Source organism: Moschus berezovskii, chromosome 1 (assembly GCF_049115385.1).
Source record: "Moschus berezovskii isolate FMDL1 chromosome 1, NW_MosBer_1.0, whole genome shotgun sequence".
NCBI lineage: Eukaryota > Metazoa > Chordata > Mammalia > Artiodactyla > Moschidae > Moschus > Moschus berezovskii.
This window is the reverse complement of record NC_142460.1, coordinates 87,701,306-87,723,702: the sequence shown is the minus strand read 5'-3', so window position 1 is coordinate 87,723,702 and position 22,397 is coordinate 87,701,306. Positions and strand designations below refer to the sequence as shown.

At 35.8% G+C, this 22,397-nt stretch overlaps 1 protein-coding gene across 16 annotated transcripts in view; it reads left to right on the top strand.

Annotated features, from left to right (window-relative positions):
* GOLGB1 (golgin B1) overlaps positions 1 to 22,397 on the top strand; it is a 76,243-nt gene that overhangs the window by 13,194 nt on the left and 40,652 nt on the right. For 6 of the 16 annotated variants that reach the window (XM_088837454.1, XM_055437650.2, XM_055437231.2 and 3 more), the window contains 6 exons: positions 1,610 to 1,738; positions 5,783 to 5,908; positions 8,453 to 8,575; positions 9,657 to 9,770; positions 10,774 to 11,176; positions 12,240 to 12,355. In XM_088837454.1, coding sequence (XP_088693580.1) covers positions 1,610 to 1,738; positions 5,783 to 5,908; positions 8,453 to 8,575; positions 9,657 to 9,770; positions 10,774 to 11,176; positions 12,240 to 12,355 — 1,011 coding nt within the window. The remainder of the gene's footprint in view (positions 1 to 1,609; positions 1,739 to 5,782; positions 5,909 to 8,452; positions 8,576 to 9,656; positions 9,771 to 10,773; positions 11,177 to 12,239; positions 12,356 to 22,397) is intronic. The other 10 variants (XM_055437513.2, XM_055437501.2, XM_055437613.2 and 7 more) reach the window with 10 other exon arrangements.

Here is a 22,397-nt window from a genome sequence, read left to right as displayed (position 1 = left end):
GTGGCCACATAATAGTACTTTGAAGTTTCATGCTTTGTGGGCTTAATCAGCTGGATTATCTTGGGCTCCAGTAAGGGATGTGCTCTAGGTTTATGACTGCCACCAACAAATAGTTGAAGGTAGAAGATAAGAGAAAGGAGTAAGCCAAGTGTTGCCTTTTGAGAAATTGAGCACTGTTGTAGTACTTATTCTTACTATCTTTCCCAAATATTCACACTCAGTCAGCTAGTTAGAGAACAAGAAACTTTTGACAAATTTGGTATAGAATAAAGAGAGACCAGCCCCATCAGATATATACATTACAGTTGGCTTAGATGTCACTCTACATAAGAGATCTTTTAATTTGTTTTAGCTTTCACCATGTTTTATTTTTTGACTCGCTAGTATTCTTATCCACAATGATTTTAGTTCTTGGGAAATGAGACTTTAATCAATTCTTTAGGCATAACCCTTGGGTTACTAGTACCCTGGTTAGTCTTTCTTTGCTGGGTCTAATGCTCAGAAGATATTACTTTTCCTGCATTGATAGATTGCCTTATTTAGCTTCTCAAAGCTGATTTTAGAAGTTTCTCTTATTCTTCTCAAATAATGCCTTCATCTGGATTCTTCTTCTCTTAGTTACTGGTTTTTTCCTCTCATTCTTCTTTCTTCCTCCTGGCTGTGGTAGCACCAACCTGTCTTTCCCCATGTGACTTTGTTTCTTCTAACTTTTCCCTCTGCTGTGTTGTTATATTTTTAAATTATCCATTTTATACCTGTCCCCTCTTTTTTAAAGCTCTGAGACCTTAAACCAATCAGCATCATGTAGTTTCATTTCCTTCCTCTGTTAAATAAAAGGGTTGGATTAAATGATTTCTAAGTTTCAGCAATCAGTCTCAGCAGCTCTTTAACTATTGTTTACCCATAACAGAGCTTGATAGTCTCTGGAAAGTGTAGTTGAAGAAATTATGGCAATCCTCAGATACTTGACAGACTGTTATGTGGAAGAAAGTGTAAAATTATTCTGTGTGGTTCCAGTAAGCAGAATAGGTTCATTTTGGAGGACAAGGAGTGGTGGTGAATTCAGTTGGGAGGCAGAATCTGGTTCAGTCCAAAGAAGAGTTTTTGGGGAAAAAAAAAGACTGTTCAAAGATTTTAATTCCTCCCCTCTTCTGTCTCTTTTATGATTTTTTGTCCTTCATTTAGCAGCTGGGTTTTCCTGAATTCTGCCCTCTAGCTCTTCAAGGCAGTGGGATTATGAGTTTTATGTTAAGTTTTAGTCCTCTATGGCACTGACTGATTTTGCCCTCAGACTAAAAACTGTAAAAATAGGAAATTTGGTGTCATCTCTTCCAGGTATCAACTCCCTTCTGGGATCCTCCTGCTTCTGGTTGCTCTCCATCATTTTCAGATAGCTATTTGTCTATCTTGTCCAGTTTATAGTGAGGAAGGATGGATCTGACAGGAACTTCTTGGCCATACTCAAACTCGAAAACTCTAAGATTGCTTCCTTGTTGTTAGGTCAAGTGTTATTTTTTGCTCCCATTTATTGGATAACACTATAATCAAGGAGCTGTATAGGGCAAATTAGATTCTTTTAAATAAATAACTTTATTTCTTGCATTTTCAGCACGATAAGAGTTCTACAGAGGAAGAGATAGAAGTAGAAAAGATAAAACATAAACTCCAGGAGAAAGAGGAACTAATTACCAGTTTGCAAGCCCAACTTACCCAGGCACAGGCAAACCAAGCTACACAGGTAGGGGTGTAAGTTACCTCATAATCATTAAGTTAACAAATCACTAAAGCCCAATGGTTTATTATACTAAGTAACAACGGGATTGGGGGTAGGAGGAGATGGGGACGACAGAGAATGAGATGGCTGGATGGCATCACCGACTCGATGGACATGAGTTTGAGTGAACTCCGGGAGTTGGTGATGGACAGGGAGGCCTGGCGTGCTGTGGTTCATGGGGTCGCAAAGAGTCGGACACAACTGAGCGACTGAACTGAACTGAACAACAAGAGTCATGTAATGTTTTTGTATGTCTCTATCAACTCCTTCCTTCCTTGTTCCCTTCCCTTTTCTTTCCTCTTGTCTTTCATTCTCCACTAAGTATAGTAATTCTACTAGACTGTGCATTGGTGTTTATCATCCATGGTTGATATTTGTAGATAGAGAGATATCTTTTTCAATACGTGGTTTCACATATTTTATTTCAGAAGAGCTTTCTTGACTCATATAGCTTGTAGTATTTGGTCTGTTTTCTCCTTTAGGGACTTCTATTACCCATATGTTTCACCTTTGATTATCTTCCACATTTGTCACTTTCAGTTCCTTTTTATCACTTCATTTTCAAAAGTTTCTTCTTTTTTTCCTTCTTTAAGGCATTCTATTTCATGTTTATTTACTTTTGTAAATAGTTTTGTGTTCAAAAGAAATTGTTTTGTGTTTTGTGTTTTTGTTTTGTGTTCTTTTCAGAACTCATTTTGATTCAAAAGAATCAAATTTTTCCTGAATTTTGTCACCTCATTTCTGAATTTTTCTAATTCTGATTTTAAAACTGTTCTTTTGTGTCTTATATAATTTTCCTATTTTTAAAATCACCTTTTGAAATAGATTGCAATTTTGACTTTGAGCTTGCCTATGGGGTCGCTACTAGTCGGACACGACTGAGCAACTTCACTTTCACTTTTCACTTTTACGCATTGGAGAAGGAAATGGCAACCCACTCCAGTGTTCTTGCCTGGAGAATCCCAGGGACGGAGGAGCCTGGTGGGCTGCCGTCTGTGGGGTCGCACAGAGTCGGACACGACTGAAGTGACTTAGCAGCAGCATGGTATGCTTTTCTCACCTGCTTGGTTTTCTTTGTTTTTTGATGATAACTTTGGATGGGATTTGACCTTGATCCTTTTATGTTTCTTATTTTTGTGTGAAATTAATTTTCCTAAACTTTTTGAAGGAGGCTTGATTCAGGAAAATGTTTTTTATTTAACAGACTTCTCTTTTTTGTTATTTTTGTGTTGTGTTCAAAGATAAGGCAGGTGGATTTCTGAGGTTTCCTGGTCTTCCCCCTGCCCTTCACTCTGATCTGTACCAACATTGCTTGATAGTAATATAATGTGAATCACATGCATATTTTTAAATTTTTTTAGCAGCTATATTGCATAAGATAAAGAAGAAACAGGTAAAATTAATTTTAACAATTATTTCATTTAGCCCAGTATATTAAAAATATACTTTTCAGATTAATATAAAAATTATTTTTGTGCTAATTTACATTATTTTTTCCGCACTGTCTGAAATTTTGTATGTATTTTATATTATATCTCAACTTGGATGCTATATTTTCATTGGAAATACTTCATCTGTGTTTAGATTTCATAAAATTTCCAGTTGAGAAAATAGACTCATATACTCAAATTGTTCCATACATATTTAGAAACTTCATTGTCACTGACTGAGGGCCAAACATCATTTTCTTTTAATATTTGCATCCACGTTTAGAAACTGGCTAATTACCAAGTGGTCCTCCTCCCCTCCTCTCTCCGCTCCCTCTGCCCTGTTCCCTCCGCCCTCCCAGGGCTTCGGAGGCAGCAGAGTGAATGGGCCAGGCCGCAGAGGGCAGCAGAACGCTGGGCGACGGGTGCGATGTAGGCGCCTGGCAGAGTTGTTCCGGCCCTTCCCGCGGAGACGAGAGGAGGTTTTAGCAGTTTCATGTGAACTGCTTCACAAGATAACACATCCCAAATAGCATGATAAGAGTTTAGAGGCAGCATGCTTCAGATACCTCACACCACTTGAATGGTGCAGCTAATCATGTCAGCCCAGAGAGAAGATGTGGAGAAGGCAATGGCAGCCCACTCCAGTACTCTTGCCTGGAAAATCCCATGGCCAGAAGACGAACCTGGTAGGCTGCAGTCCATGGAGTCGCTAAGAGTCGAACACAACTGAGCAACTTCCCTTTCACTTTTCACTTTCATGCATTGGAGAAGGAAATGGCAACCCACTCCACTGTTCTTGCCTGGAGAATCCCAGGGACGGCGGAGCCTGGTGGGCTGCAGTCTATGGGGTCGCACAGAGTCAGACACTACTGAAGCGACTTAACAGTAGCAGTTTGAAAAAAATCAACTTTAAAGCAACATGTGTGAGAAATGAAAGCACATGTTCACAAAAGGACCTGTATATGCATGTGCATAGCAGCTTTACTTGTGAAACCAAAAGCTGGAAATAACTTATCTGTCAGGAGGAGAATATTTAAATACACAATAGGATACTACTTAGAAATAAAAGGAATGCGCTATGCATCAGTAGTATACCTTTATTTTAAATTTAAAAGTATACCTCTACTTATTTTTGAACTAGAAAAATAATTCAATAAAAATATTTATATTTTAATTAGTTAAGTATATTATGGTTTAATCATAATTATGACTTACATGCTGCTGCTGCTGCTGCTAAGTCGCTTCAGTCGTGTCCGACTGCGTTTGACCTCATAGAAGGCAGCCCACCAGGCTCTGCCGTCCCTGGGATTCTCCAGGCAAGAACACCGGAGTGGTTGCCATTTCCTTCTCCAGTACATGAAAGAGAAAAGTGAAAGTAAAGTCGCTCAGTCGTGTCCGACTCTTCGTGACCACATGGTCTGCAGCCCACCAGGCTCCTCCCGTCCATGGGATTTTCCAGGCAAGAGTACTGGAGTGGCGTGCCTTTGCCTTCTCCTATGATTTACATAGATATCAACTATTATTCATACTGTCTTCATTAAGTATTCAAGTAAGCACATTACATAGGTGTATAGGAAAAAAATCATTTAAATTGCATCAATCCATTGACACTGGCTGGATAGCTGATGTGTTTATTGTAACACTAGGAGCAACATGCACACTTATTACTTGCACAGTGGTTCAACAGTATATTGCATGATACAGAGGTAAAGTGAAATATAATCATACAAAAACATAATTGTATTTAATGGAAAATAATTTATTCTTAATTAAATGAACTAATATTAATAATTTAATTTCTCACTTACATTAGGCATATTTGAAGCCCTTGATAGCCACATGTGGCTAGTTGATGATGAATTGTATAGCGCATGTGTATCCCTTCTTTGTCTTCTATTTCTGTTATCCCTATTCTGCTTAATTTCTATTTCATACCTGGAAGTTTCTTCTTGGTACAGTTTGTATTTTGGTTGGCAGTCCTAATGGGTTAGTTTTCAAACTTCAGGTGGGCCAGATTGTTCTAGCCTCTTTGTCCTTTTTACTGTGGACCCCTTTACTCGGCCAGAATCAGAGAATGGAAAAGCTTTGCCAACTCAAGCTGTTGTCCTAAGATTGGCCAGCTGTGCTTCCCAGTAAGAATTTATTGACCATTTGGGGGTTTTCCCATTCTCAAGGCAATCAGATGTTGCTCTATTGCTGCCTTCCTCCTATTACACAGACTCTGATACCAGTCTTTTGGTGGTTTGTCCCTTCCTACATGTATTTTAGGGTTTGTAGTACTGCCTTCCTAATTTTACTGTAAATATTGTCCATGGATTTTTGTTTTATTATCTAGTTGTACTGTCTGTTTCTGTGTGAGGATTCAGAGAAATTGAAAAACTGCTGCCCTTGTTTTGGTTTCCCTCTGACAAGTAATTTTGGTAATTTTTTAAAAAACCATAGTTCATGCAATTCCCTTCAGTGTTAAATGGAAATTAGAAGGATATTGGTAGGTATTTAGGGCGAATGAAAAGGGAGGTCAGAGAATTAAGAGTGCCAGTTCTTTTGCTTAAATATTTGTTTCCTTCCATGTCTTCAGTCTGCTAAGAGTTCAACAGAGTTGGAAGAATTTTTAATGATGAAGAAGCAGCTCCAAGAGAAGGAGGAACTTGTTAGCACTTTGCAAACCCAGCTCAGCCAGACACAGGCAGAGCAAGCTGCTCAGGTAGGGTGGGAGGTACCTCAGATTCATTAGAGTAAAGAATCATTAAAGTTTAAGATTAGGGCGGGAGAGGGAGGGGGAATATGTATACTTGATTTGTATTGTTGTAAAGCAGAAACAGAACGTTGTAAAGCAATTTTCCTCCAATTAAAATAATAAAAAAAACTTAAATAGAAAAAAATAAACAATGTAGCTCATGAAATATATGACAAAATGGAAAATAAAGCTTAAGATTATGACATGACAAGTCAATTCAGTCTATTTTTAAAACTTTAGTAGGTGAAAGTTTAGTAGCTAGAATGTTACAGTAGAAAGTAGAAGGGTGTGGTAGAAGAAGAAATTAGAAGTGTTATTTACCTTGATGAATACACCATAGCCTAATTTATGGCTGTTTCTTAGTTCTACAGGCCCAGAAACTTGGTGTTAATAGTATACAAAGATTCAGTCTTTTAGAAAGGAATGAGTTTATGCTGAGTTCCAAAGAGACTGTTAGATAAACCAAAAGAAATACAAATGACTAAGTCCATTCTTCATAGTAAAATCTTAATGAGAAGTTAAATTATAATCAAAGTATTAGTGATTATGTAATGAGAAGGTGGTACAAGTAATGTGGTTCAATGTTAAAAGGCACCAGTACGTGACTTTCTTCTTTATAGTTGTTTCTGCTACCAGTACCAGAAATTATTCTGCTACCAGGACCAGTAGTTATTTTCTGCTACTGATTGAACTGCCATCCTCAATACTTTCTATTTTTCTGAATTTCCCGTTTGACCACCCACTCTTATATTTTTCCTTTGCTAATGCTCAGATGACTCAAGAAACATTTTTTTCCCTTCAAGTTCCTTTGCACAATAAATGTCTTATCCATTGGGTGTTTGGTGTTTATTGATAACTTGTAGTATTAGTGGTACTCTCTGTCTATGGATGACCTACTACTGTGTATAAATTTAAAATGGGATATTCTAAAATCTTAAGTTTTGCATATTAGCTTTTATCATTTCCTTTTTTGTATACATTATATGATGTAGGATGGGGAAATACAGAATATTTTTACCGAGTGGCTTACTACATGAAAAGCCAAGGTGTGTGGGTATACACACACACACACACACACACATAAATGTATTAACTGATCCATCATAATATAAGCCATTCAGAATGTTCAGAGCAAGCAGCAATACAAAGTATTTTGTGAGGTGAAAGAGGTTACTGTGCTTGTGACAGCCAAGGAATCTTGCATGGAAGACTCAGGATTTAGGTAAAACAATGATGGATAGATAATATAGTTTCAACAGGGTGGGGAAAGGGTATTCCAGTTGTGGGGAATGGTGTGAGCAAAGTCTCAGGAAAAAGAATATGGTACATTTTTAGGAAAGGATGTATAGATATGTTTGGCTAATGAAGGACTCCAGTGCCTATACATTTGAAACACAGGATTTCAAATTTATAGTGACATCAAAATCCAGATAATGGCAGAAACCAACAAAATTCTGTAAAGCAATTATCCTTCAATTAAAAAATAAATAAATAACACAGTAGAGAAAAAAAAACGTATCATGAAGTTTCTTTTCTTCCTGCCTTAGAAGGAGAGCCAAGTTTGGTTCAAAGTGTCACAAATCGAACAGTCAACAGTAATTGAAGGACCAGTGCAAAATGGGCAAGTGAAGGAGCTGGTTGGCATGCTCAGCCACAGATCTTAAGGAAGTGAATAAGCGCATACACACACACACACACACACACACACCCTAAGAACAAAAGAAAAACACTGATATCTAGCAACTCACAACAAGTCAGTTTATTTCCATTTCATTCAGTCACAAATGAGGGTGATCTAAAATCCTGCAAGTAATGACAGTTGAAAATAGCTGTCTGGAGAGGCTGTGTGGATTGGATGGAAATATACCAAGTTCTTTGGTAGAAGCAATTCTCTGAAAATAAGACCTGAAAGAAAAATTTGTATTTCCAGTTGCAGAGAATCTTGAGTAGAAGATAACATTATTTTGAGGTTTATAGGGCATGAGAATTTCATTGAAAGTTTTTGACCACAAGTATGATATTCAATGAATTGTCTAGGGCTTAACAAGAATCTAACTTTGTATGTTTAATATTCTAACCTCCTTAGATCTTTAAAAAATGTACCTCTTGTATATTTAAACACTGTTTTAACCGTGCAAATACAGTTTTTATTCAAAATTTATATTTAAGCTGACTTCTGAATGGCAGGCTTTCTCTCACATTTTTTAAAAATTTTTTTAAAAATTTATTTATTTTAATTGGAGGCTAATTACTTTACATTATTGTATTGGTTTTGCCATACACTGACATGAATCTGCCCCTGGTGTACATGTGTTCCCCCGCATTTTGAAGTTACCATCAGGCCTAGCTCTCTTCCAAAAATCTCATCCCTTTGACATTCAAAATTTAATCTGAACTATCTATTGTCTTATCAGTTCTCAGTGTCTGTGTTCGGAGAATAGTCTGTGAGTTTTGTTTGTGTGATAATTCTGGGAGTGTAACTTGTATAGTTTCTCTGGTGTGTGTCTTCAGTTGAGTTCCATGCAGCAGGTGGTCCGAGAGAAAGATGCCCGCTTTGAGACACAAGTTCGTCTTCATGAAGATGAGCTTCTTCAGTTAGTAACCCAGGCAGATGTGGAAACAGAGATGCAACAGGTGTGTTGCTAAAACTTAGTAGAATGTTGTTTTGGTTAACATTTAATTAAGTTATCACAGTCACTTTTCCATCCTTGCCCACTGCTCTTCACTTGGTGTGGGTTTGCTCATTAATTGCCTTCTTTTTGGTGTTCTTCTCTTCTGTTGCATATTAATTATTTTCCTTTACCTTTTCTCTTACCCCTCTAATCAGATTGTCAGTACTCAAAAGCTGAGTTTAATTGGCAAATGTGTGTGGTAGTCAGAAATTGGTTTCTCTTCTGTTTGCTCATTGTAGCTACCTTTGTACATTAGAAACCTGATGCAAAGCTTCAAATCAATGAAGTCAGTTTTAAACTTTAAAGAAAAAAAAGGAGTGATTTTGAAACCATAAAGTCTTTTATTAAATCATTCTTTTAAAAAAAATCATCGAGTAATTTTTGAAAATTGGCTTCATTGTTTTTAAGTTTGTCACCTACTAACTCAAAAGTATTTGTTTCTGTTTAATGTGTAAGGCAGTGTAGTACTCAGAGGCACTCCAGTGGTATTTTTCGTGGTCGATTCACTTAATTGATTTTGAGTGAAAGCTTCTTCCATGTTCTAGACAATCCTTCAGAATACATCACTAAATAAAGTTTCAGAATACAGGACTTTTTAAAGTTGATTATTAATGTATACATGTATTATTGACTTATTCATTCAACAAATGTCCCATGCATGAAACTAGAAGAGAAATATGGTTCTTGCCTGTAGAGAATGTTCTCATAGGTGAGTAGGATATACGTGTACCTACATTATTTAGGTATAGAATCTTGACTATATAATTTTAAAAGTGGAGATGTGTAATAAATATCTAATTATTAAAAATGCTCCCTAATTCAGGGACTTGCTTGTGTCAGTTTGGTTGTTGTTGGTGCTCTGGAGAAGACATTTTGGAGTTTCTTTGTTGCTGCTGGTTGGGGAGAATGGCAATGTCTGACTCTTTAACCTGTCATCCCTATCATCCAAAAATCTTAGAATACAAGTCTACCTGACATTTTGAAAGTAATCAGGTAATGATGCTCATGTTTTAGCACATTGTGAATGAATATTTCCTTCTCAGAAATTAAGGGTGCTGCAGAGGAAGCTTGAGGAGCATGAAGAAGCCTTGTTGGGCCGCACTCAGGTTGTGGACCTGCTGCAGCAGGAGCTGACTGCTGCTGAACAGAGAAACCAGGTACTGCCCTGTGATCTCTGTTGCCTGCCTCGGGAGCATTCATTTCCAATTTAGTTTGCCAGGGAGCAGGCATAAAATCCTATTAGAAGCCTTCAGAGAATTGATGCCATTTATTCATTCTATCAACAAATTCCCTGTGCTTAGGTGGTGGTGATACTATGATGAGTAAAATGTATACAGTTCTTTCCCTATGAAACTTATATTTCAGATCTTTTATTGTTGCTCTTTTCCTTTGTGATTTTAGGTCTAGGATCCTAGTTTCTTTAGAATATGTTATTTTCCTCTGAAATCCATATTCTGTGCTTGTTCATCTGGGTCCTGCATGCTGCTGGAGAAAGTCATCTCCTTTCTTCTTTTCAACTCTTCTTGAGAACGACTGTTTTTCTTGCATAGAAACATGTTCTCGTATGTCCAGTCCTAACAAACCCTGACCCTGAGTCCCCTCTCTGGCTGTCATCACACAGTCAGGTTCAAATCCCAGTTGTGCTACTTACTAGATAGGTACTGTAGAAATATTTACCTATGTGTGACTTTATGGTAATTTTCCCTTGTCTGTTTCTCTTAATACCTTGTAAGTATCTCTTTTGGCCTCTAATGTTTTGGATTATACTGATCTGTTTAAGTGTGATGCTCCCACTAAACGCTGAGTTCCTTGAGGGCAGGGACTGGATCCATTTATTCATTCATTTATTCAGTATTTATTGAGTACCAGGTACTTAGTATGCCGTATGTTATGCTACATGCTGGAGAACAATGATGATAAAACAGGCACAGTCCATTCACTTATTGAACTAATTTTACTATTATATATATAATAGTGTGTGTATATATATATACACACTATTGTCAAAAGTATCAAGAAGCAAAAACAGAGGACCTTTATGCAATTGGAAGTTTGGTCCTGAGTGTCTAGGCCCAGGCTTTGCCTAGAAAGGGGTCTTCACTATGCTTCTTGAAATGCAAGAATGAATTTATGGTTCATGAGGCTTTTTTTTCCCCTTAGATTCTCTCTCAGCAATTACAGCAGATGGAAGCTGAGCTGAGCACTTTAAGGAACACTATAGAAACAGAAAGACAGGAGTCCAAGGTTCTGATAGAAAAGATGGAACTAGAAGTGGCAGAGAGAAAACTGTCTTTCCATAACCTGCAGGAAGAAATGCATCATCTTCTGGAACAGCTTGAACAAGCAGGTCAAGCCCATGCTGAACTGCAGTCCCGGCACAGTGCTTTGGAAAAGAAGCACAATGCAGAAATGGAAGAGAAGACCTCTCACATTTTGAGCCTTCAAAAATCTGAGCAAGAGCTGCACTCTGCCTGTGATGCCCTCAAGGATCAAAATTCAAAACTTCTCCAAGATAAAAATGAACAGGCAGCTCATTCAGCCCAGGTCATTCAGCAGCTGGAAGGTCAGTATCCGAGTGCTTTTGAAGCCCACTTGTGTAGCACCTCCATAGCTCCTACTTTAAAATTTCAGGTATCTCTTAATGACATCATTTGCTTGTTAAACCAAGGAATCTATAGAAGCATTAAGAAAGGTGTCTCTTCTGAACCCTTTGTTGCATTTCTCCCATCTCTAACTGAAGTTATAATCTCACTTAATTTTATAATTATCATTATGGTACTGAAAACTATTGATAGTGATGTGTCAAGTTTTAAAGTATGCTATGTGAAGCATGACTGTGGTCTAAAGGGTTCATTAACTGAAATGAGTAGGATTTGAATTAATTTGTGAAAAACTCAAGCCAAATCTAGTTGCAAAGGTAAGGAGACTAAATTGTATGGCGTCAGCCTTACTTCTAATGATGGATCTGAATGCTTTTCTTATAGGTGAAAATTTCTTTTTAAAAGAAAATTTTTATCCTTTAAGGAGATTTAAGGAAAACTTTTTTTAAAAATATGTTATTATTGAAGTATTAATAATACATGACTCTGATTTAGTTTAATTCTAATAGATTGGCATACAGGAAAGATTTTAGAAAGCATTAAATTGAAGATCTGTGTTGAAGAAAGCTGAACATTAACCAAAAAACCTTGCAGGGCATTATGTGGGGACAGTGAGTTACCTGAGCATGCTCTTCTCTTAACTGAACCATGCTGATGTTCAAAACTGTGCGATAGAATCTCAGTAGGATTTTTAATGCTTATGTGGAGACTGAAGAAAATAAAAAACATGTAGGGCATTTTCAAAGGGGAAAGGAAAAATGATTTTTTAAAAATATACCTAGGCCGGTTTTATTTTGCCTATGAAGGAGGCTTACTGAGCTGTCCTTTGGTCCTTGAGAGTAATTAAACAGTTTATAAAAATGTTGTCACATTTTTATGTGACATAAAATATGCTGGCATTATATTTTAATTAAGATAATTGAACCAGAATAAACAGCATATGGTCTATCCCTGGAAGATAATAACTCATTAAGTTTTGGATGTAAGCCAAAGATCATTTCAATCTACTTATTTTCTTTTCTGTAGATCAACTCCAGCAAAAATCTGAAGAAATTAACCAATTTCTAAACAAGCCATCATTGCTAAAACATGAAACAGCATCTCAGACTTGTTCGCCAGATGTTTCTCATGAGGGCACACAGGTAATTACATGTATACTTCTTATGAATAAGATCTGTTTGACTTTGCTGTGTGTGTACTTGGGTGTTCTAATAGAATTTATTCCGGAAAGCAGTATAAGCCTTGTCTTTTCTGCCTGATAAAATCCTTTTTTTTTTTTTTTGAGGCAATTTCATTTGAAAGGATTCCTGAAAAGTGTCCCAAAAATGAATAATGAGGAAAAAATAGATAGTGAACACCATGAGAAGATTTTCTGAGATTTTCTAATTTTAAAGTCTTAATATGTTGTATTACAGATAAGTCATTAATTTTAATCTTATAATCAGTTTTCCCAGTCAGGAGTACAATTTTGCTTTTGGTAGGCTGAGATTTGATCAGGTTTTCAGTATACAATTTAGTCCAACAAAACTTAAGTCCATTGTAAGAATCATAATGCTCACATTAATCAGCTAATGGTAAAAAGTTTAATTGCCTATTAATTGGCCGGTATATTCTCTCTGCCTCCTATAAAAATCTCTGGGAAGCTACGTTTTAATTGCCAGAAGCTGCTTATTAAGCTTGAATATCAGAACAAAGTTAGTTTGATGACTTAGTTAGCTAGTGGCAAGCTGGGATAACTAGATTAATTCATCTCCATTATAAGATTATACCCTTCCAGACTGACAGATACATTGGTCAGCAGAGTACCACAGTCCCTGGGGAGTACTTTACACTGACAAAAATGTTTGTTTCCTGGTTTTTGCCATCTAGGCTTTCCAGTCTCTTCTATTCTCCCATTCTCAACTTTTTGCTCTTATGTTTTGTTAAGACATTTTTCAGCAAATCTAAAAAATTCAAAGAATTTTATAGTGAACACTTGCATACCTACCACATAGATTTTATCAATATAAAATATATTGATATATCTGCATTATCATATTGATCCATTATTCATCTACCAATTCATCTGACTATTTTATGTTTCACAGTAAGCTGTAGACATCAGTATATTTTTCTCTAAATATTTCAGCACACATACCATTGAGTAGATTTTAATATTCATGTATAGTTCTTTTTCTTTGAAGCCCGATTTAAAAAACACAAAATGTACAAGTATTAAGTGTGCCATTTATTGAGTTTTATCAAATACATTACTCAAATCCCTATCAAGACATATCACCTTACATAGTACCCTTTTGCAGTCAACCCCATTACTGTCCTCCAGAGATGAACCAGTGTTCTATTTTTTCACCTTAGATTAATCTTCCATGTTTTATAGCCTGATTCATGGGTCGCAAAGAGTCGGACACGACTGAGCGACTGAATTGAAATGAACTGAATGTAATCATATATTTGTATTCTTTTGTATAAAGCTTCTTTCACTCAGCATATTTTGAGATTCATTTATGTTATTGCATATATCATAATTGATTCTTTGCCGAGAAGTATTTCATTTTATGAACGTAGCATTTTCCTTTTGGATAATTGTGCTATAATTTCCTTTTGATAGATACTTGGGTTTTTTATGCTTTGGCTGTTATGAATTAAGCTGCTGAGGACATTCTTGTACAAGTATTTGTGTGGACATATGTTTTCATTCATCTTTGTCAAGTGCTAGTTGAGGAATCTCTGGGCCATAGAGTAAGAATGCATTTAGCTTTATAGGGAAATGCTGGATCTTTTGCCAAAGTGATTATAATATTTATGTGTGTGCTCAGTTGTGTCCAACTCTGCGATCCTATGGACTGTAGCCTGCTCAGCTAGGCTTTTCTGTCCATGGGATTTTTCCCAGCAAGAATGCTGGTGTGGTTTGCTGTTTCTTCTTCCAGGGGATCTTCCCAACCCAGGAATCAAACCCGTGTCTCCTGCATTGGCAAGTGAATTCTTTACCACTGAGCACCTTCTTGCCTAATATATATGAGAGTTCCAGTGGCTCTGCATCTTCTCTAAGATTTTGTATTGTCAGTTTAAAAATTTTAGTCATTTTAATGGGTATGTATTGGTAGGTTGTTGGAATTTCAATTTGCTTTTCCCTGATGACAAATGACATTGAACATGTTTTTCTGAGATTCTTGGACATTTGTATTTCTTGTTTTGGTGAAGTATCTTTTCAAGTTATTTCCTCATTTTGAAAGTTGAGGTTTTTTTTACCTATTTGTCAAGTTGTAGTAATTCTTTATGCACCCTAAATGCCAATTTATTTTCAGGCATGTTTGGTGAATATTTTCTCCCATGCTGTGGCTTGCTTCTTTCTTGTTTTCTTCATGATGCCCTTTAATTAGCAGTCATTTGCAATTTTAATAAAGTATATTATTTATCAGTTTTTTTTCTGGTTATAATTTTCTGTGTCCTGTCTGTGAAATCTTTGCTTAACCGTAAGTTATGAACATGGGCTTCCCTGGTGGCTCAGAGGTTAAAGCGTCTGCCTCCAATGCGGGAGACCCGGGTTCGATCCCTGGGTCAGGAAGATCCCCTGGAGAAGGAAATGGTAACCCACTCCAGGATTCTTGCCTGGAGAATCCCATGGACGGAGAAGCCTGGTAGGCTACAGTCCATGGGGTCGCAAAGAGTCGGACACGACTGAGCGACTGAATGGAACGGAACGGAAGTTATGAACATACTTACTTATGTATGAACATACCCTCTTATATTATCTTCCACAAACCATATAGTTCTAGCTTTCAGAGTTAAGTCTCTGAACCTCAATAAATTTTTGTATGTGGTGTAAGATAAAGAATCGAGGTTTATTTTTTTTCCCTATATGGATATCCAGTTGTTTCAGCACCATTTCTTAGAAATACTTTACTTTCCTCATTAGATTGCTTTGGTAACTTTGTTGAAAGCAAATTTATGAACTTTCTGTTCTATTGATCTGTCGTTTCTTATGCCTGTATCACATTGTTTTCATTACTGTAATTTTGAATCAAGTAGTATAAATCCTCTTTGTTCTTCTTTTTAGGATTGCTTTGATTATTCCAGGTTCTTTACATTTCCACAGAAATTGTACAGTCAACTTTCTCTGGATGGGATTTTGAATTAGCATTGTGTCGAATCTATAGATCAGTTTAGGGAGAATTGACATCTTAATACTACTGAACTTTTCAATCCATGAATATCGTATCTCTCTTCACTTACTAAGATCTTCTTTTTTTTAATTTACGTTCTATTTTTAATTGTAAAATAATTATAATACTGTGATTGTTTTTGCCATACATCAACATTGATCAGCCATACGTATACATATGTTCCCTCCCTTTTGTAGCCCTCTCCCACCTCTCTGCCCTTCCCACCCCTCTAGGTTTTCACAGAACACTGGCTTTGGGTTCCCTGCATCATACAGGAAACTCCCACTGTCTGCTTTACATATGGTGATGTGTACGTTTCAATGCTATTCTCTCAAATCATCCCACCCTCTCCTTCCTCCACTGTGTCCAAAATTCTATTCCAAATGTGTGTGTCTCCTTTGCTGCCCTGCAAGTAGGCTTATAAGTACTGTCCTTCTAGATTCTATATATTTGCATTAATATACAATATTTGTCTTTTTCTTTGACTTACTGCACTCTTTATAATTGCCTCTAGGTTCATCCACCTCATTAGAACTGACTCAAGTGTGTTCCTTTTTATAGCAGATTAATATTCCTTTGTGTATATGTAGCACAACTTCCTTATCCATTCATCTGTCTGTGGACATCTAGGTTGCTTTCATGTCCTAGCTATTGTAAATAGTACTGCTATGAACATAGGGATATGTGTCTTTTTCAGTTATGGTTTCCTCAGAATATAATCTCAGTCATGGGATTGCTGGATCATCTGATAGTTTTATTCCTAGTTTTTTAAGGAGTCTCCATACTGTTCTCCATAGTGGCTGTATCAATTTGCATTCCCACCAACAGTGGAAGTGGGTTCCCTTCTCTCTGCACCCTCTCCAGCATTTATTATTTGTAGACTTTGGTGATTGCCGTTCTGACCACTATGAGATGATACCTCATTGTTGTTTTGATTTGCATTTCTCTAATAATTTATGCTGTTGAGCATCTTTAATGTCTCTCAGCACTGGTTTGTAGTTTTGGTTGGAGGAGTTATACATGTTTTAGAATTTATTCTGAAATAGTTCATATTTTTTAATGCTGTTGTAGATGGAATTTATTCTGTTTTCATTTTCCAGTTGTTTGTTGATTGTATGTAAGTATAATCAACAATTGTACAATTGATTGTACAATTGAATTTTGTGTATGTGAACTTGATATTTAGTGTATTAGTTCTACACTCTTTGTAGATTCCTTAGGATTTCCTGCATAAACAGTCATGTCATCTGCAAATTATGACAAGTTTACTCCTTTCTAATCTTTATGCCTTTATTTCTTTTTCATTCAATGGCTAGGACATTCACAACATTGTTTAATAAAAGTGGTGATATTGGGCCTTCTGGCATTTTTCCTGATCTTCGGGGAAGGTATCCCTTATCTTACCATCAGCTGTGGTGCTAGTCTTAAGTCTTCCATGAATGTTCTTTATCAGATTGAGGATGTTCCCTTCAGTTCCTAGTTTGGTAAGAATTGGTATTCAGTTCAGTTCAGTCACTCAGTCGTGTCCGACTCTCCGTGATCCCATGAATCACAGCACGCCAGGCCTCCCTGTCCATCACCAACTCCCGGAGTTCACTCAAACTCATGTCCACGGAGTCGGTGATGCCATCCAGCCATCTCATTCTCTGTCGTTCCCTTCTCCTCCTGCCCCCAACCTTTCCCAGCATCAGAGTCTTTTCCAGTGAGTCAATTCGTCGCATGAGGTGGCCAAAGTATTGGAGTTTCAGCTTTAGCATCAGTCCTTCCAATGAACACCCAGGATTCATCTCCTTTAGAATGGACTGGTTGGATCTCCTTGCAGTACAAGGGACTCTCAAGAGCCTTCTGCAACACCAGATTTTGCCAAATGCCTTCCTTATCTGCGTTTATTGAAATGACCACATGGGTTTTCTTCTTTATTCTGTTAATGTGGTACAATACTTTAATTTTTGCATATTAAACCAACCTTGTATTGTTAGGATAAACCTGACTTGGTCATAAAATATTACACTTTTTATTTATTACTGAATTTGATTTAATACTATTTTGTGGCATTTTTCTATATGTACTTATAAAGGGTTTTAGTCATGAAGGTTTTCCTCTGTTTTGTAGTGCTTTGTCAGATTTTGGTATTAGAGTTAATACAGCATCAAAAACACAAGTTGGCAAGTGTTCCGTTCTATTTTCTGGGAGTTTTTATAAAATTGGTATTATTTCTCAAGAGTTTGAAAGAATTCACCATTGAAACCATCTGGGTCTGGAGTTGACAATGAATTTCTTCTGCAGATATGAGACTAATAAGATTTTCTTTTTCATCTTGTACCAGTTGGATTTTTTTGTTTTGTCCATTTCATTGAAGATGTCAAATTTTTGTTATAATGTTGGTTGTAATATTCTCTTTTTATCTTTTTAATGCTTGTATACCCTCTGTAGTGATACCCACCTCTACCCCAATCCCTATTACTTTTTTTTTAGATTAAGATATAATTAACATAACACTATAGAAATTTAAGGTATCCAACTTGATTTGATACATGTATATCTTGCAACAGAGTTACCACCATAGCATTAGTGAATACCTCCACCATGATACGTAATTATCAGTTCTTTTCTGTGGTGAGAACATTTAAGAGCTAGTCTCTTAGCAACTTTGAAATGTATAATACATTATTGTTAATTATAATCAGAATGCTGGGCATTAGATCTTCAAAACTTGTTCATCTTCTAACTCCTAATTTCTACTGTTTGATTTGTGCTTCATTTTCTTGATCAGACTAAACTAGAAATTGACTTTTTAAAAAAATATTTTCAAAGAACCAACTTTTAACCTTGTTAATTCTCTTTGTTACCGGTCTGTTTTCACTTTTATTGTTTTTTGACCCTTGGTATTTCTGTTTATTTGGTTTTACTTTTCTTTTTCTACCTTCTTAGTGTATAACTTTATATCAGACACTTCAGATCTTTTCTCATTTAAACATTTAACGTATACAGTTCCCTTTTAAGCACATGGTTTGATATGTTGTGTTTTTATCATTCAGTTTTTGAAGCATTTTCTAATTCTCGTGATTTCATCTTTGATCATGGATTATTTAGAAGTGTTGTTTAATTATCCATATATTTGGTTTTATTTATAGATATCTTATTGTTATTATTATTGATTTCTAGTTTAATTTAATTATGATCAGATAACATGTTGTATATTATTTCAGTTCTTTGAAATTTATAGAGACTTGTTTTATGGCACAGAATATGGTCTGTCTTAGTAAATATAGCTTGTGTATGTTTGTATGTGTTCCAAGTCACGTCAGTCATGTCTGACTTTGCAATCCCATGGACTACAGCCTGCCAGGCTCTTCTGTTCATGGGATTTTCCAGGCAAGAACACTGGAGTGAGTTGCCGTTCCCTTCTGGGGATCTTCTCAACCCAAAGATTGATGCCGAGTCTCCTGCATTGCAGACAAATTCTTTACCATAGGAGCTACCAGGGAAGCTATACAATATAGTATTGTATAAACATCACTTAAATCATAGTATTATTTAGGTTATCTTTGTTTTGATTGATTTTTGTCTAGTTGTTAAAACTAGTCTAATTTTTTTAACATTTGACCAAATTTAATATCTGTTCATAGTAAGTTCTTAACAAATTAAACATAGACAAATATATCTCAATGTAATAAAGGCCATATATGACAAGTCCAGAGCTAACAATCAGGTTCAGTGGTGAAAGGTTGAAAGATTTTCCTCTTAGATCAGGAACAAGACAAAGGTGCCTACTCTTACTGCTGCTCTTCAACATAGTAATGGAAGTCCTTGGAAGATCTGGAATGGCCAAGCATTCCAGAGAAGAACAAAGAAGGAGGCATCAAATTCTGGATTTCGTGAAGGAGGCATCAAATTCTGGATTTCTTTTCAATTCTGTGTTTCAGAGATTTGGAGAGGGAATGAATGATGAAGATGGTTATTTTCTCTGCAAAGTCTGGAGACTTCTTTGGGGAAAACTATCTGGAGGCTTTTTCAACTCAATTCTGGAGCCAGGAGTAGGATGACTTGAGTTGGCTGACAAAGTCACATGCCCTTCTCTTGTGGCTTGGCTGGTATTTTGATTTCTATTTCTTGACTGGAATGATTTTGTTTCTTCAGAAGAAATGATTATTTCTTCTTCTAAATAGAAGGTTATGAGATTCCTCAAGTTCGAGAGGTCAGAAATCCAAAATCAGTTTCACTGGCCAGAAATCACAATGTCTGTTGGGCTGCAAAGGAGGCTTTAGGGAAGAATTAATTTACTCACTTTTTCCAGTGACTAGAGCTGTATTTCTTACACCCTGTGGTTCCTGGTTGTTCTTCCATCTTTAACACCAGAAGTCTAGCATCTCATCTCAGTCATCAGGTTACCTTCCAACCTTCTCATCCTCAGCATATAATATATAGTTAAGTTTTGCTTTTTTTACTTTTTCCCATAAGCTTTGCTTTGTCATTGGAGTGTTGAGTTGATTCAGTATAATTATTGATACGAATGATTTGTCTTTTCATTTATGCCATCTTGGGTTTTTTTCCTTCTGTTTTCTGTTCCTGTCTTCTTCTATTTGATAATTTAAAGTTTTTTGAATTTTATTTTTACTTATATATTGACTTTCCTTTTAAACAGCTGTATTATAGGTATAATTGACATGTGATAATCTGCATACTTTTAAAGTGTACAGCTTAATAAGTTTTGATGTATGCATGAAGCCATCACCACTATTAAGAAAATGAACATATTCATCACCGCCAAAGTTTCTCATGATCCCTTTTAATTTTTCTCTCACATCTCCCCCCAATCAAGTAAGCACTGATCTTCTTTCTGTCATTATAGTTTGTATTTTTTAGAATTTTTAATAAGTTATATGTGCTTTTTTTTTCCTGGTTCCTCTCACTCAGCATACTTATTCTGGTATTTATCCTATTGTATGCAGCAAGAGTTCATTCCTTTGTATTGTTGAGAATATTGTACATATCACAGTTTGGTTATCTGTTTACTTGTTGATGGGCCAATTTGGATTATTGACAGTTTGGGGCTGTTACAAATAAAGCTTCTATGGATATTCTTTTACATATCTTTGTTTGGACCTGTGCTTTCTTTACTCAGTAAATATCTGGAAGTGAAGTGTCTGTATCATGTGGGAGATTTTAAGACAGACATTGCCAAACAGTTTTCCAAAGTGGTATTACCATTTTCTATTCCCATCAGCAGTGTATGAGAGTTCTGGGGATAAATCTCACCTGGTAGTTATGTATTATCCTTATACTTTCTTGGATTCAGTTGCTAAAATTTTGCTTTAAAAGTTTTAAATCTGTGTTTATGATGAATATTTGTCTGTCTGTAATTTTCTGTAATATCTTTTCCTGGGTTTGCTCTATGTGTAAACCTGGCCTTTTAGAATAAATTGGGAAGTATTCTTTCCTTTTCACTTCTTTGGAATGATTTTGTATAGACTTGATATTATTTTTTCCTTAAATGTTTTGTGAAAGTTCATCAGTGAAGCTGTCTAGTTTTGAAGTTTTCTTTGTGGAAGCATTTGTCTGTATAGATTCTGTTTCATAACTATTTGGCTATTTAGGTTATCTATTTGTTCTGGAGTGAACTTTGGTATTTTAATATCTTTTAGGAGATTTGTCCATATAAAGTGTCAAATTTATAGGCAAAAAGTTATTCATAATAGTCTCTAATTATGTTAAATTATTCTTTTAACATATATAGAATCTGTAGTGACATTACGTCTTCCATTTCTGATATTGGTAATTTGTGTTTTCTTTCTTACGCAGGTAAGACTGTCCAGAGGTTTGTTAATTTTTAGTAATCTCAAAACCAGCTTTGACTTCATTGATTCTGTCTTGTTCTCTATTTGCTATTTTATTGATTTCTGCTCTGATCTTCATTATTTCCTTTCTTCTGTTTACTTTAGACTTGATTTCCTCATTTCTTAGCTTCTTAAGGTGAAAGTCAAGGCCATTACTTTGAGACCTTTCTTATTTCTAATATAGGCATTTTGCATTAAAAATTCCCCCCTAAAATATACTTTAGTAGCATCCCACAAATTTGGTTGTATTTTCATTTTCACTTAGTTAAAGATACTAATTTCCCTTTTAGTTTCTTCTTTGCCCCCTAGGTTACTTAGTTTCTAAATATTTGGGGGCAGTATGTCTAGAGGTCTTTCTGTTATTGATTTTTATTTTAATTCTATTGTGGTCAGAGCACATACTTTATATGACTTGACTCTTAGAGTTGATTGAGACTTGTTTTGTGGCCCAGAATATTGTTTATTTTGGTTAATGTTGCATATGTACTTGAAAATAGTCTGCTGTTGTTGGCTGGAATGTTTTATAAATATCAATCACGTGAAGTTAGTCAATAGTGTTATTCAAGTGTACTATATCTTTGCTGCTTCTCTGCCTGTTTTTTCTCTCAATTATTGAAAGGAGTATTGAAATCTCATAGTTGTGGATTTATTTACAGTTCTATCAGTTTTTGCATCATATATTTTCAAGCTGTGTTATGGGGGGCTTAAACATTTAGGATGTTTATGTCTTTTTGATTATCAAGTGACCCATCGATATTATGAAATGATCTCCTTTATCCTTGGTAACATTCTTTGTTGTGAAATGTACTTTTGTCTGATATTAAAATAGTTATTCTACTTTTTTGAGTAATGTTAGCATGGTGTATCTTTTTCCACTCTTTAACTTATTTTTGTTTTTATATTTAAAGCTTATATGAAGCGTAGAGTTTGAATCTACTTCTTATCCAATCTGTCAATCTCTGCCCTTTACTTGGAGTGTTCAGACCATTTTCATTAATGTTGCCATTGATACCATTTTAAGTCTCTCACCTTGCTATTTGTTTTCCATTTTTCCAACTTTTTGCCTTTTACTTTTTTACCTTTCCTTCCTTTAAAAAAATTGAATTTTTTTACAATTCTGTTTTTCTCACTTTTCAGCTTATTAGCTATAATTCTTTATTTTGTGATAATAGTGACTGCATTAG